At 28.8% G+C, this 13,687-nt stretch overlaps 1 protein-coding gene across 4 annotated transcripts in view; it reads right to left on the bottom strand.

The window, feature by feature from the left end:
* LOC143238476 (serine/threonine-protein kinase mig-15-like) overlaps positions 1-13,687 on the bottom strand; it is a 145,969-nt gene that overhangs the window by 26,984 nt on the left and 105,298 nt on the right. For all 4 annotated transcript variants that reach the window (XM_076478744.1, XM_076478746.1, XM_076478745.1 and 1 more), the window contains 2 exons: positions 12,647-12,858; positions 4,523-4,589 (listed from right to left, as the gene is read on the bottom strand). In XM_076478744.1, coding sequence (XP_076334859.1) covers positions 4,523-4,589; positions 12,647-12,858 — 279 coding nt within the window. The remainder of the gene's footprint in view (positions 1-4,522; positions 4,590-12,646; positions 12,859-13,687) is intronic.

Here is a 13,687-nt window from a genome sequence, read left to right as displayed (position 1 = left end):
AGCACCAAACTACATGGATTTATATGCAAGTTTCCTAAAATTAGAATTTACGATTTGGGAAATTTGAAGTACATAACAACATAGACAGTTGAAGATGTTATATTAATATGATTTTAAAAATTCAAACCAGCAGGTTATCTGACAACCACAATCCAAGTCAAAGTGTAATGACATGTACGAGAACTATATTTTGACATTCTTTGCTATTTCACAAGAACAGTGGACATTTTGACCTTTTTAGCTCCTGAAGATGACTTAAGATGGTTAAAACATTGTTCTTTGCTTTATTTGTAAGTGTTAATACTCGTACTGTACATCCTGAGATACATTTTTACTCCAAGTGGGTTTCTTGTCATCACAAATGATAATCAGTTAATCTATCATTCTTATATGAGACTTTGTTAGCTGGAATAATGATAAAGTGGCAATATCCAAAACACTAATTTCAATTATTATTGATTTTCTTTTTATTAGTTGTTACAGTGATCAATTCAACTGAACAATCTTCAATTAACAGAAAATAATAATGGCAACATTTTGATTACTTGGATAGTTGGAATAATCATAAACAGTTGCAATCAAACAACAATTTAGCTTAGTTGATTACTGTTGTGACATTAATTGATTTAATCATAATTTTGATTGTTTTACATAACACTGACTTATGCACTCTAAGCTTGTAGATAATAGATGATATTGATTAATCAAGTTAAAAGACAATCTCTATTCATAGGTAGGTGGTACTATTGAAAACATCACTTTTAGGACAGGGATTTCAATGTTCAAAGTTGGAAATATCCTTTGTACTTAATGGCCTTGAAAGAAAAAGAAATATTGACCCACACAGGACAAAAGTATCATCAAGAGAAAGATCTGTAACAAGTAATATCCCAGTCATAGTAAGCAATGTGCAACATCTTGTAATAGAATAGAATCTACAAAAACTGAAAAAGATGTCTAAAGATCCATATGTCTCACACAAGAGTATGCAACATAAGCAAGAATATCTATCTGGAGAAGCAATACAAGTTGCTTTGATGACATATCCATTGAATCTTCACATACCTTTATCAAATGAAGAATGAAATAGGTATTTATGCTATTCCATATGAAGACATACCAGCCAAGTCACAGGATGGAACTTCTATGGATTTTATGTGCAATTACACTATTAAAATGGATACTTGGAAACCAATGGATTATGGAACACTGCAAGAAAGTGTTGCGTGCTTTGGACACGATGGCATTATGACATACTTATGAAACGAAAGCTACACTGTAGGTCTATTGTCAAGATGTATGATCACAGAAAAAGAGTATATCCAGCTGTGGCAACATGGAAAGTCATGAGGCAGGAAGACTTCAAAATTATTTTTATAATAATGACAGTATGCCATGTTACATTACGTCATCTACAACTTCAGTGTAAAATCTTGGAACTTTAAAGCATACAATAATCCAGTGCTGAGATCATAATATATCCCAACATCTACAACTCAGTTTTAAGATATAGGAAGTGAGTGAAGTAACATAACATGCAGTGTTCTCATATGATGCTGCATTACTCTTCCTTTACGAAATTTTATTAGATGAATTTGAACTTATTATTTCTCTCTTATTAGATTGTTAAAGCATTAAAGCCATGTCTTGTAATCTTTCAAGTCCAGTGTTCTACAAAGTTAAAAGCATTAAGATTTGTAACATCTGGGCACAAGACTGTGAAGAGCCTAGAATTTATCCAAATGATATTTCAGATGAAAAATAGCAATGCAGACAGAAAAATCATACTTCAGTTATGAACAATATTATAACTCAGCTTACCAACTTATGCTCAGACCATTTATTACTGATGGGTAATTTTTGAGTAATTTTATATTTTTCTATTACTGGGTAAACTAATTAGTATTTTACATAAATTAGTGGGTGAAACCATCAATTGACTCCATGAAATACATATAAAGCTTCAATAGGTAGAAGAGGATTAAGTAGAATACTGATATTTTAGTTTAAAAACAAAAGTGTGAGACCCATGTTATTAAGAACTATAACCAATCAGGCTTGGGCACACAAGCAATATGCTACATAAACAATATTTGGAAAAATGTGTTTAAAGTAAACCCCCATTTGGACCTCAACAGTATTATTGTTAAAAAGTATAAAACCTAGAAAAGAATCCATAGTTAAATTTCATGCAAATTTTATTTACCTACAGTATTTTAAGAAATGTGTAAAAAACAACAAAAATACAGAAATTATTCCTTACAATAACTTTCAAACTCCACAACCAGAAGCACTAAACCATGAGACATACAAGTTTGTGGTTCTTTGAATACCAAGAATAAGCTCCAGATAAAAATTATACTTTTTATAATATTAAAATGTAAGAAATCACATTACAGGAACATATATTCGATCCCTTTAAATGACACATTGGATCAGCACTTAAAAAAATTGTTCTCAGTACTAGAACAGTTATTACCATGCTAATCTAATCAAAGTAGTACACAGACCAAACTGGTTGGTAATCTAGAAATTCACCTTATGGATATGTTCATAATACAACTGTATTATACAAAATCCTCTTTAAAAGCATAAATTTTGTTTGAATGAAAACAATGGTTAACCATATTTACCAGAATGTTTTTCAAAAAAGGAATGAAAAGAAGAGAAATACTTGAATGGTAATAACCTATTTTAACTTTCCAAATATTGCTAAAATACTTTGATTGTTCACATTCTTAGTATATGAATTAAATGTCATAAACCTTTTCAAGACCAGAGTAATGTCACTGATCTCTTTTAATGTTATTTCTTACATGGGTAATACATAATGAAACATAAATGAAAGTTAGTACAATCTTACTAATTAGTAACTAATTTCAGGTTGGAAAAATATCACAATTTACTTTATTTTTATATATCTAGTCAGTTTGAACTTGATTAATTTTCATTAACATTTATTTTGAAACTTTATTTTTATCTATTAAAGTGTTTCATTTTCAGCTATATATCATGAAAAAAAATTATGACAAAGAAGGACAGACTTGTCAGTGAACTCTAAATTTACCTTTTAAAATGGTTTCAGTATTATTGGTTGTAATCAATTTATACCAAATAAACAATTAATAAAGCCTTATACCTAATGTCTTTCATTGAGTACAACTGATAATTTTCAAGTAAATACAAGTTAATATAAAAACATTTTTAGGAATGTTTAGAACACATAACATTAAATAAATCCCACATCTGTTTTGATCCTAACTATTCTAAACTTCACACTAAATTATGCTGTTTTAGCAGGATCTACATTGATTCAGTTTCTCACTAAACTATAAAGTAATACATAAATAAGTATAACCTATTCTATTTAGTAATATTTAAACTCATTTATAACCATCTTCATAACTGTTCTTCATTAGTAATTATTTACATCCATATTTAAACTTACAGCATATGATGTAACAAAGGCCTGAAATAATGAATCTTCAGACAGAGAAAGAAAATCAAGAGAGGTCAAGACTTTAATTATATTCTCAAGGGATGATAGTTTCTTAGTTAATAAAAATCAATGATATGAGATAGGCTGACATTTTCTGAAAACACTGGTAAGTACTGGTTACTTGCCAAATTCTTCAGGACTATGCAGAAATGTTTGAAGATTATTTATATTTTCTTTGTGAATTACACTAAATAAATGTTTCAAAACAATAAACTGTCAATTCTAAAATATTTTTGAAAAAGAAAAACTCAGAAGTATCAATTTTATTTAAATTTTGATATTTATCATTCATATAAGCATCGAATACCCAAAAGGTACTCACTGGTCATGGCAGAGTTAAAAAAACTAAGTTACTGAATTTGATACAGAATTTTGTTAATACCATATTTGTGAGCTAATATATAAAAGCTAAACTACTTTCTCTGCTAAGAGGAGAATGATTAAAGAAAGAAAAGTAATTAAGTATTTTTATTTTATTACATTTCAATATAAAAGGCTGGTCAAAAGAGTTATTAAATTTTTCTACCATTAGTGTCTAAAAATAAATGTTTGATTAATTTTTATCTAGATTGGTTTTTACATTACACAGGATATTTTATGCAGGTAAAAATTGATACGCCAATGAAGATTACACAAAAGTTTGCTGTTTTGGATTTTATCTGCAAAGCTAAATAATGAACATAATCACACTGCCTAACTAAAATCTTTAGAAATATCAAAGTGTGTATATACAAGTGTATTTATCCTGAAGTCTTGGAAATATTTTGAGATATCTATGGTATTCTTTGATTAAAACATAAAATATCACATTAACATCCTGTTTAAACTCTCATATTCTTAACCAAACCCAGTTCAGGTAAGTATAACTTAATCTTAAAAACAAAACAAAAAAACCCTATAGCAAACTATATAACAAGTTGCTAAAAAATATTCTCAAACACGTGATAAAATAATCACCTTGCAGAAATAAACCTAAAGAACAAGTTATTTTATGAGGAAGTTAGGAACCATAAACATACTCACCTATCTTAAAATGAATAGCTCCTTGAAGGTCTCCTACATTAATCCACCCATTTCTTCTTTCTAACTGCTGCAGTATAAAAAATAAAGTTTCACTATAACTTTAATTATCCATACAAGCCTGTTTGTTTTACAACAGACAAAATTATTACTACACAATAAAGTAACAAAAACATCTGCTCATCTTAATGCACTTTAAATATACTATATATGACTACTGCAGTTACTATTGGGATAGACTGGTTGGCCATAGCCTTCCAACAATAAAAAGGAAACTATATCATTATTTATATCCAACTGTAATAAACCATGTAGTTTGTTGTTCCAGCATATCCTCAACATCAGTAATAGTGAATTAATATGATCTTCTATTTGGATAAAACATGTATTTAGATTTTTGTATATTTAAGTTTTATTTGTTAATGTTTTTATTATTACTAGTGAATCATTCAAAATAATATGCAAAAAATGTCCACAGTTTTTTCACACATAAATGGAAGAAAAAACTGAATCCTGATTAGTGGAACAATGAAAATCAAAGATTTGTTACAACATACTTTTTTTTTTGTAACGCTGTAAATGTAAGAGTATTTTGTCACTAGACAAGAAATATAATCAACCACAGTTACATCTTACTTAACAACTTTAAGGCAATATTAAATAAAGTTAACAAAACAATTTAATTACTAGCAACCAAGAAATAAAAGAAATTTTATTTAAATAACATCTGAAATAAGGCTAAAAAGGGGAATTAAAAATACTTAGCACTCTGGTTGATTTTAAAGTTATTAGAAGAAATTCAAATTAAATTTCAAATTCCAATCAGATTTCAGAAAACTTTACACAAAATTTTCTGTACAGCAGAATCTAAGTATTTGCCAAAAATTTATATTACACAGCAAAAAACAAAACAAAACAGAAAAAAGAAATATAACTGATCAGTTTTAGTAAAGTTGAAAAAGCAGCTATGGAGATAAAATCATAATTGTAAAATACTAATTAACTAATCACAAACACCAAACACCACAACAAACAGTTTGATGTGTGATTTGTTACAGAGTATATAAACTCAATGGAAAAAAATGTAACATTTATTCACAGGTTAACAGTTACAAGTATACTTATCATTATCCTAAGCAAAAACATGGCATGGGAAATTGTTAGTATTCTAGGTGTCCTGACAGTTGAATGGAATGTAGAAGAGCTGAGAACAAGAATTATCCTTATGAACACCTACTCTAACTTATCTGCTTGTTGAATTTCTTGCAAAGCTACTCAAGGGTTATGTACAATAGCCAACCCTAATTTAGAAGTGATAGACCAGAAGGAAGGAATCTAGTCAACATCACCAGTCACCAACTCTTTGGTTACTCTTACCAACAAAAAAGTGGGATTTACCACTACACTGTAATGCTTCAATAGCTGAAAGGGCAAGTATGTTCAGTAATATAATCTGATCTCATGACCTATACAGTGAATCAAGTGCCTTAACCAAAAGGTCATGCTAGGCCTCCCAGTATGACTTTGCACTTAATCAATTGAAAGGAAAATGACAGTACTCTGTTCTTAAGTGTTCTTAGATCTTAATTTTCAGAAATTAAAATGCTTGGTAATATGTAGTTTCAAAAACAGCATCCTTTCTGTGACATCTCCTCAGGGCACACTGACAAGTTGCTTTTAAGTATAATATCCTACTAGTAGCATGCTGTCATATTAATCATTCTAAATGTAGTTTAAGACAGTTTTAAAAGTACTGATACTGTGGGTTATCTTTGACTGCATGATTCTGTAATTTGAAGATACATTTCTTAAGATATATAAATATAGGTATAACATAGTTATTTCTTCTTTGTCAGACTATTTAGGCAGAATATGCATGATGAACTTTATTTGAATTAATGGTAACTGCTTGTTGTAGCAACACAAGTACATGGGATGTTTTGATTGTTGCCATTCATTCAACGATATTTCCATCATGGTTCTTTTTTGTTCAATCTAAGTTAATATGTTTGTGAATGTACTTAAGGATATAATCCTTAACTCATCTGACACAAAACAAGAACTTTTTTCAGAGATATTTTTATAAATGAATGTTGACATATAAAAGGACTTAAATTATTTGCTTTTCAAATTATCATTTTCTATTAACATATTTAGTAATCATATTTCTTCAATTTCCGTAACAAAACTTTCAAAAAATAATCAAAAACATTTATAGCAAAGCCACATCCAGGCATGTCAATGACATTTATGAAAAAAAAGAGGAAAAGGTATATAGCCTGGCACCTGATTGATGGGGGGGGGGGCAGCAGCTTTGAGGTATACTTTGAAGCTGCTGATCTAATGTCCTTACACATTCTCTTGTCTACAGGATCAAAATGAACATCTTTCCTTTTAAACATTTCAATCGCTGTTGTTTCTTTGGAGCATAGAGAATATTTTATCGTCTGGTATGCACACGATACCAGATTACGAGACCTGCAACGAGACTGCCTCCAAGATGGCGGTCAGATTTTTTTTTTCTGCAATAAACATTGACAAAATACGATTTCTCCTCAGAAACCACCTACCCGGCCCCCAAATCGCTCATATTTTCTCCTCGAATTTACACGAATCTCGTGGGTGATTGTTGGCCGTTTGAAAACTGCGGAAATTCGCGTTTCAGCAGAAAAATGGCACGCATGCACATCAGGCTATCTGTTGTGCCCCTGGTTTTAGCATTGTAAATCCAAAGACTTACCTCTATCCTACTGAGGTAGTGCTACAAGAAATTGTTTGGAAGCATTGCTAATTGAAACAAATACACTTTATATTATAGTTGTCCAATTGTTCTAAATCAACATTTAACAGCAGTGAAAAATTAATAAGTATTAACCTTGTATGTGTCCTTATATAACATAGAAATCTATTTTATTTTGTTATCGAAATTTAATATCATTAAACTAATGATAAGTAGTTATAATTACAAAAGTATAATTGATTTAAAGCTGCATCTATTAATTTTATACGCTCATAAAAATTTGGTAAAGAATGTGCTGAGAAACAAGTAGAACCAACATGTAGATTGTAGAACATAGTTGTTGTGATAACAAATTCACAAGTCTTCACAAGCTAATATAAAACTACTGTCAAACTATTGTGAAAAAATAATTTTATTGCATTTATATGCTCTAATTTTATCACATTAATCATGTATCTTTTATTTGACGCAATAAGAGCAATTGTTTTTGCTTTGTACTCCTACATGTTCAAAAAGAATCTTAAGTAAACTTTTTTTTTTTTTTTATTAAGTCTTTGTACTCATGCAAATGGCAAAGTTCCAAATCAATTTGAACTCCTTTGTCGTTCATCATTTCATGCATTTATGTAAATCCTGTAAACCTGCTGCAAGCATTTTATTTTAGTCAGCAATTATCAATGTTTCTCATACAAATACAGACCCAAAGATAAGCTTTGAATTTAATTAATATTCTTAATGGTTATATATTGAGTATCTATTATAACAATGTTCATTTTTTGACAGTATTGAATATGCCCACCCAACACACTTTACTATCTAAATGCATGTGTGTGTGCACTTTAAGTGGATGTAAACAAAAGGCAGATGTAAATATACTTTAGTGGACATTTTGGACAACATAATCAAAAGTTTCTCAAAGTTGTTAAAAAGGTTTAATGTCAGATTGTAGAATAACATTACAAGCTTATTTATTGATGGTATTAAATACATTAAAAGTTTAGTCCTAACTAAACTAGAGAAAAAACCACACACAAGTTAGTTTTAATTTACCTCTTTATTGAATGTAGGCCATATTTAATAAAGGCTTAAATAATGTTGGGACTAAGACAAGTAGACATAAAATTCAGTGTCCATGATTAAAATTATTTTGTATTATTTTGAAATGGAAAGTTTTGATACATTTGCTTTCTGTTAAATTAGTCAAAATAAACAGAAAACATAACAAGTCAGGGTGCAGATCTAACATTATTTACATTGACCATGTTACAGCACTAGGTAGGCCTAGTTGTAGAGATATTAAGAGTAAAGGGTGTATATCTAATTGCTAAAGCTGTTAGCCTAAAAAAGAAATTAAATTAGTATCTTTAAATACCCAGAAGACCAAAAAGTGTTTCAAACAAAAATTGCAATATACTAATTTTATTGCAAATTTCTTGTGTGTCTCTGCTAGTTTCATATTATACATTCTTGACAGTTTCTTCTAGGAACATTGATTACTGAGCAGCTGTTAATAAATAACCACTAAATAATAAATTAAAACAATATTATATTTCATTAGGGATATTTTTGGATATCAGAGCAAATCTGTAATACAATGTAGGTATTATGCCATTTCAGTACACAATATATGCAATAATTTTTACAAATAAATTATTTCATTTTCTGTGTATTGAACTTGGTGATTTTACTAAGATGGAACACATAAGCAACTACAACAGGTAACAACTTATGTAACAATATTTACACAAATAACTTCATCCACAGATAGATAAAAAATTCTCTTATATGCTATATCAAATGAATAAACTCAGTATATTTAAAGGAAATGCCAATGTTTTGGTTATTATTCAGCAGCTTAAATTTTTAATTTATACATGTACCTTTCACATGACTTGATGCATCTCCTTTACGATGCATAAAAATTGTACCTGGTTTCACAGTAACAGTGCAAGAAAAATTGGTGTATATTCTATTCTCCCTATGCAAGATAAGCCAAAAATTCAACTCTATGATATGTTAGTTGGATCAGTAGTAATATTTGGGGCAGAAATATGGAATAAAATAAGAAGTGAAAGTAAATTAGCTGTACAGAAGATACATGAAATGGATACTAGAAAAAAATATACACAAAGTTTATATAGCAGTTAGAAACAACATGGTTGAATATGGAAATAAAAGATATGAAGAGAATTGAGATGTTTTAGAAGTAACATAAAATTCAAAATAATAAGAACAATAAATGATGAAATGAGAAGAATATTGTTAGAATTATAGAAATAATAAAATCATTAAAATTTAAGATAGATATAAGGTAGAAGAAATAATGAGGATAAGGTTAGAGCAAAACATTTGGGATAACTAGAATGACTTCTCTATTTCTAACTTAGGTGAACAGATGCTGTTTAACATGATGATACTTGTTTTACAAATATTTTTCTGGTTCATCTTTTGATTATCTGATGAAATTTTGTATTTTGTGCAATATTATTTCTTTCTGTTAAAGACTGAACTACCCAATAAGGTTAACTCTAATTTTTATCATAATATAATAACACATTAAAATATAGGGATATGTACACTTCTGTAAAAAATATATATACATCATACAAGTTGCCATTTATGTATTAAAAACCAGTGATTGCTCCTATTGTTTATTAGTTTGTACATTTTTGTAACTATTAAAGATGTCTTACACTAAGTTGACATAACCAAATTCTCTAAACTAATAATACACAACCAGGTGCATTTTTCACATCTTATAAGTGACCTAGTAATGATGGGAAAAGAGATATACTGCGGCATTGTAGTTTATTTTACTTTATATATATAAATAAATTTAAGCTGTTGTGTAGTAACCAAAATGTTGCTTTTCCCTCAACCATTAAGTTTTGTCTGCTTATTTGATATGATATAGAAGATAGTAATTAAAAAAATATATTGTAATTTGTTGATGTTCATTGATCATTTGTTTTATCTTTAATCAATCAGTGGACTGGCTCATGAATCAATTACATTAATTGCTTAATAGGGTGTTTCTCAAACAGTGGCATATGTTATTCTGTATGAATAATAAATAAATAAAAAGAATACATAAAAATTAAAAGTTGTTCAAGAATTCATGGTGGGTGATGTCAACCAACTTCCTAATTGCCTATCTTTTAGTCAGAAGTTCAAATTTAGTGACAATGACAAATAATATCAGTGGCTTTGCCACAAGAAAAACAAAAGTTTAGGAGATTGGGAATTGAACCTGAGATTCTCTGATGATGAAACACTTTCCTAATTACTGTATCACACTAGATCAAAACTGAATAAATTTGTAGTATAGAAAAACAACTTATAATACTAAAATCAGGTTTCATAGATGCAGTGGGCAAAGCTCAGACAGACTATTATGTACCTTTGAACTCAACAGCATATAAATTTAATGATAACATTTCAATTACTTAGATAGCTAATTATTTAAGTGATAATTGATTTATTGTAATATTAATTAATCAATTAGTTTAAAATGACATTAACTGATATAATTGCTGCTCATAGGTAATTGCTTATAACATCCAGCTCTAACAGTACCTACCTCAGGTGAAAACTGAGAACAATCATTAATAGAAAAGGTAAACTAATAAATCACTATTTTAATTTCTTTGATAGCTGGAGTGTTTACTCTTCTTGTTGATTTCTACAACGATAATGACCAGGAATATTTTTAAGTACAGTTTTCTCTAAATAAAAGTAGTTTAGATATCTTTTTATATCATTCAAATTGTCAATATCAATAAATAACTTTTTTTTTGGTCTTTGTTACTCAATGTAATATTAATATGCCTAAGGATAAACAGAATAATAGTAAACATGAAAACATACATTGATTCATAATGCCAGGGAAAACATGTTGGTTAAGAATATAAAAACAATCATAAAATAACAACAGCAACAACAACAACTTAAGAGCCTTTAGTAGGTTAGACTTCATTCTTTAAGGTTATCAGTTTCCTGCTTTGTGGAAAAAATTAAGATAGATAGTTTAATCTTCTTGCAAAAAAGAATAAATAATCAGTAGAACTCAGATTATGAATGCTGTATTAATGGAAACACTGTACACCTTATTATTGACTCTTCTTGTCTAGTCCTATTTTTCACCTGAATTACCACACTCTGAAGCTAATTACAAATGGTGCTGCACACTTCTATTTATATTTGAAGAAAAATGACCTTTTTTTAACTATTTTGTCTTTAACAGGTCTATACCTGGAATGTTAACTGCACTGATGTGTACAAATTCCATACAGGACTGAAAACACCATTAACAGAAAGGATATTCTGGTGATGACCTAAGGCAGAATTGCTGTAGAGACATTTTGTGTTTTTTTTTTTTATTATTATTTATAATTAACCCTTAAACAGTAGGACTGTTGTAGGTAGCAGCATCAATTGATGATGGCTTCCATTTAAGGTTAAGATTATTATTGATTTAATTTTTACAGAAGACTTTTAATTAAACAATGAAGTTTGAATAAAGTGCTTAAGGGTCAATCCATACTGAATTATATACATGATTTACATAGGTAAATGCCAATGACATAAATAAAAAAGCACGCACTTACATACTTCCCTATAAACTCATATTAGCATATTTTAATGCTACAGCATAAATGGGAAATATTTTTAACTTTAAAATGATCACATTTTTTATTAAAACAAGGTGAAAACAATTACTAAGGACTAAATTACTTATTATTTAATCAATTTCAAAAAGCTCCTGTGTAGAGTATAGATTTTCTAAGACTATAAATTCCAGCATTATTAAGTAATTTCCAGGACCTGTGTGAGCCTTGTATACATCATGTGTGCATGTTAAATAATGAAGATCTACCACAATAGTGTTTTTAAGTTATGTTTCTATGTACTTGCCAAAAAGATGTTATTTGTGATAGACACTCAACCAATGTGCATGAAAGAAATCTATCACAGAGAAGGAGTTGTTTGAAACTACATGTTACAAAATTTAGTAACTTTTGAAAAACAAGGTTTACCATAAGTAATGTTGAAGAACTATTTCTTGTGCTCAGCTTCTGAAGTTAGATAATAATAATAATAATATATATATATGTATATATACTACATATTTTCTTGTTTGTAGATGATCTTACAAACTTTTGTACTGAAAGGAAATTCAATTTAGATAAACAATTTGGTAAATTATTGTTATGTATATTCTGAATCTTATAAATGGCCTGAAGTTGGTTACCAGGCAAAAAACAAACTGGGAAACAATTGCTTAGAATTAGAAAAATAAATAAATAATAACTCAAAAAGAAAGAAAAACTGATTTTACACTTTGTGCATTCAGGCACAGAGAGTGAAAATAAAGTAATTCAACTTACTCCATCTGTTCGAAGAATCTTGCTCTTAAGCCAGGAAAGATAGTAGACGCGGACTCGGGATTTCCTTCCAGAAATGGTCACCAAAATGTTTTGTCCTTCTGAAACTTCCATTTGAAGAAACCTTCTTCTAGTAATTAAATTGTACACTTTTCCTTGGCCACTACGATCCAGTAGCATTAAACCATGTTCTGTTCCTATCAATAGGTTGACACCTAAAGAAAACCAAAAATAATCATACATTGTAGAAATTCTAAAAAAAATAATATGTAATTATTTTTATGGAACACAACTACTGGATGACAAGATAGTAAATTTATGCATATATTTTCAAGGAAAAAGTATTCTATCAATGAATAACAGTAGTGCAGAGACTTGAAGATAGGATAGACAAGATAAGCATTGCTTTAATAAATCTATATATATTTGCAATGGTGGTTTCGTTTTTTTAACTATTTACAAAATAAAGATCAATGATGTACATCATTCCATCTATGGGAGACATCATTTTTAGAAGAAATTCAAGCAGACACAGACATAGGAAATAAGCATGATACTGAATTGTCTTATCTCCAAAGTTGGACAATGAACTCGTATTAAGATATTTCATGAGGTTTGTATTCAGTTGAAATTCATAATTATTTAAACTAATACAAAGACGAGTATCACAGAATAATACTAGTTTACATTTTATGCATTTTAAATAATATAACATGTTACTATTTCTGATAATGTGGCCTGAAAGTAATGAGTATTCAGCTTTCATACATACCACTCTAGGTTATTTAATGTTACATAAATAATTGTCAAAATCATTCAGTGATATTCTTCTTAATTACTGATAATTTAATCACACAATCAAGTCTTAACTGGATAAGTAATGCTGCAGAAAGAAATGACAAAAAGATTCACTAATTTATTTTTCTGTGTAATTAATGATAATTAAATCATAAAATCAAGTTTTATTGGCATAAAACACTGCACTAAAAACTGAAAAAAAAACATTCATCGTTTTTGCTTTTCTGAGTAATTACTGACAAACAA

Source organism: Tachypleus tridentatus, chromosome 13 (genome assembly GCF_004210375.1).
Source record: "Tachypleus tridentatus isolate NWPU-2018 chromosome 13, ASM421037v1, whole genome shotgun sequence".
Classification (NCBI taxonomy): Eukaryota; Metazoa; Arthropoda; class Merostomata; order Xiphosura; family Limulidae; genus Tachypleus; species Tachypleus tridentatus.
The sequence above is the reverse complement of the archived record's forward strand: the minus strand, read 5'-3'. Positions and strand labels throughout refer to the sequence as shown.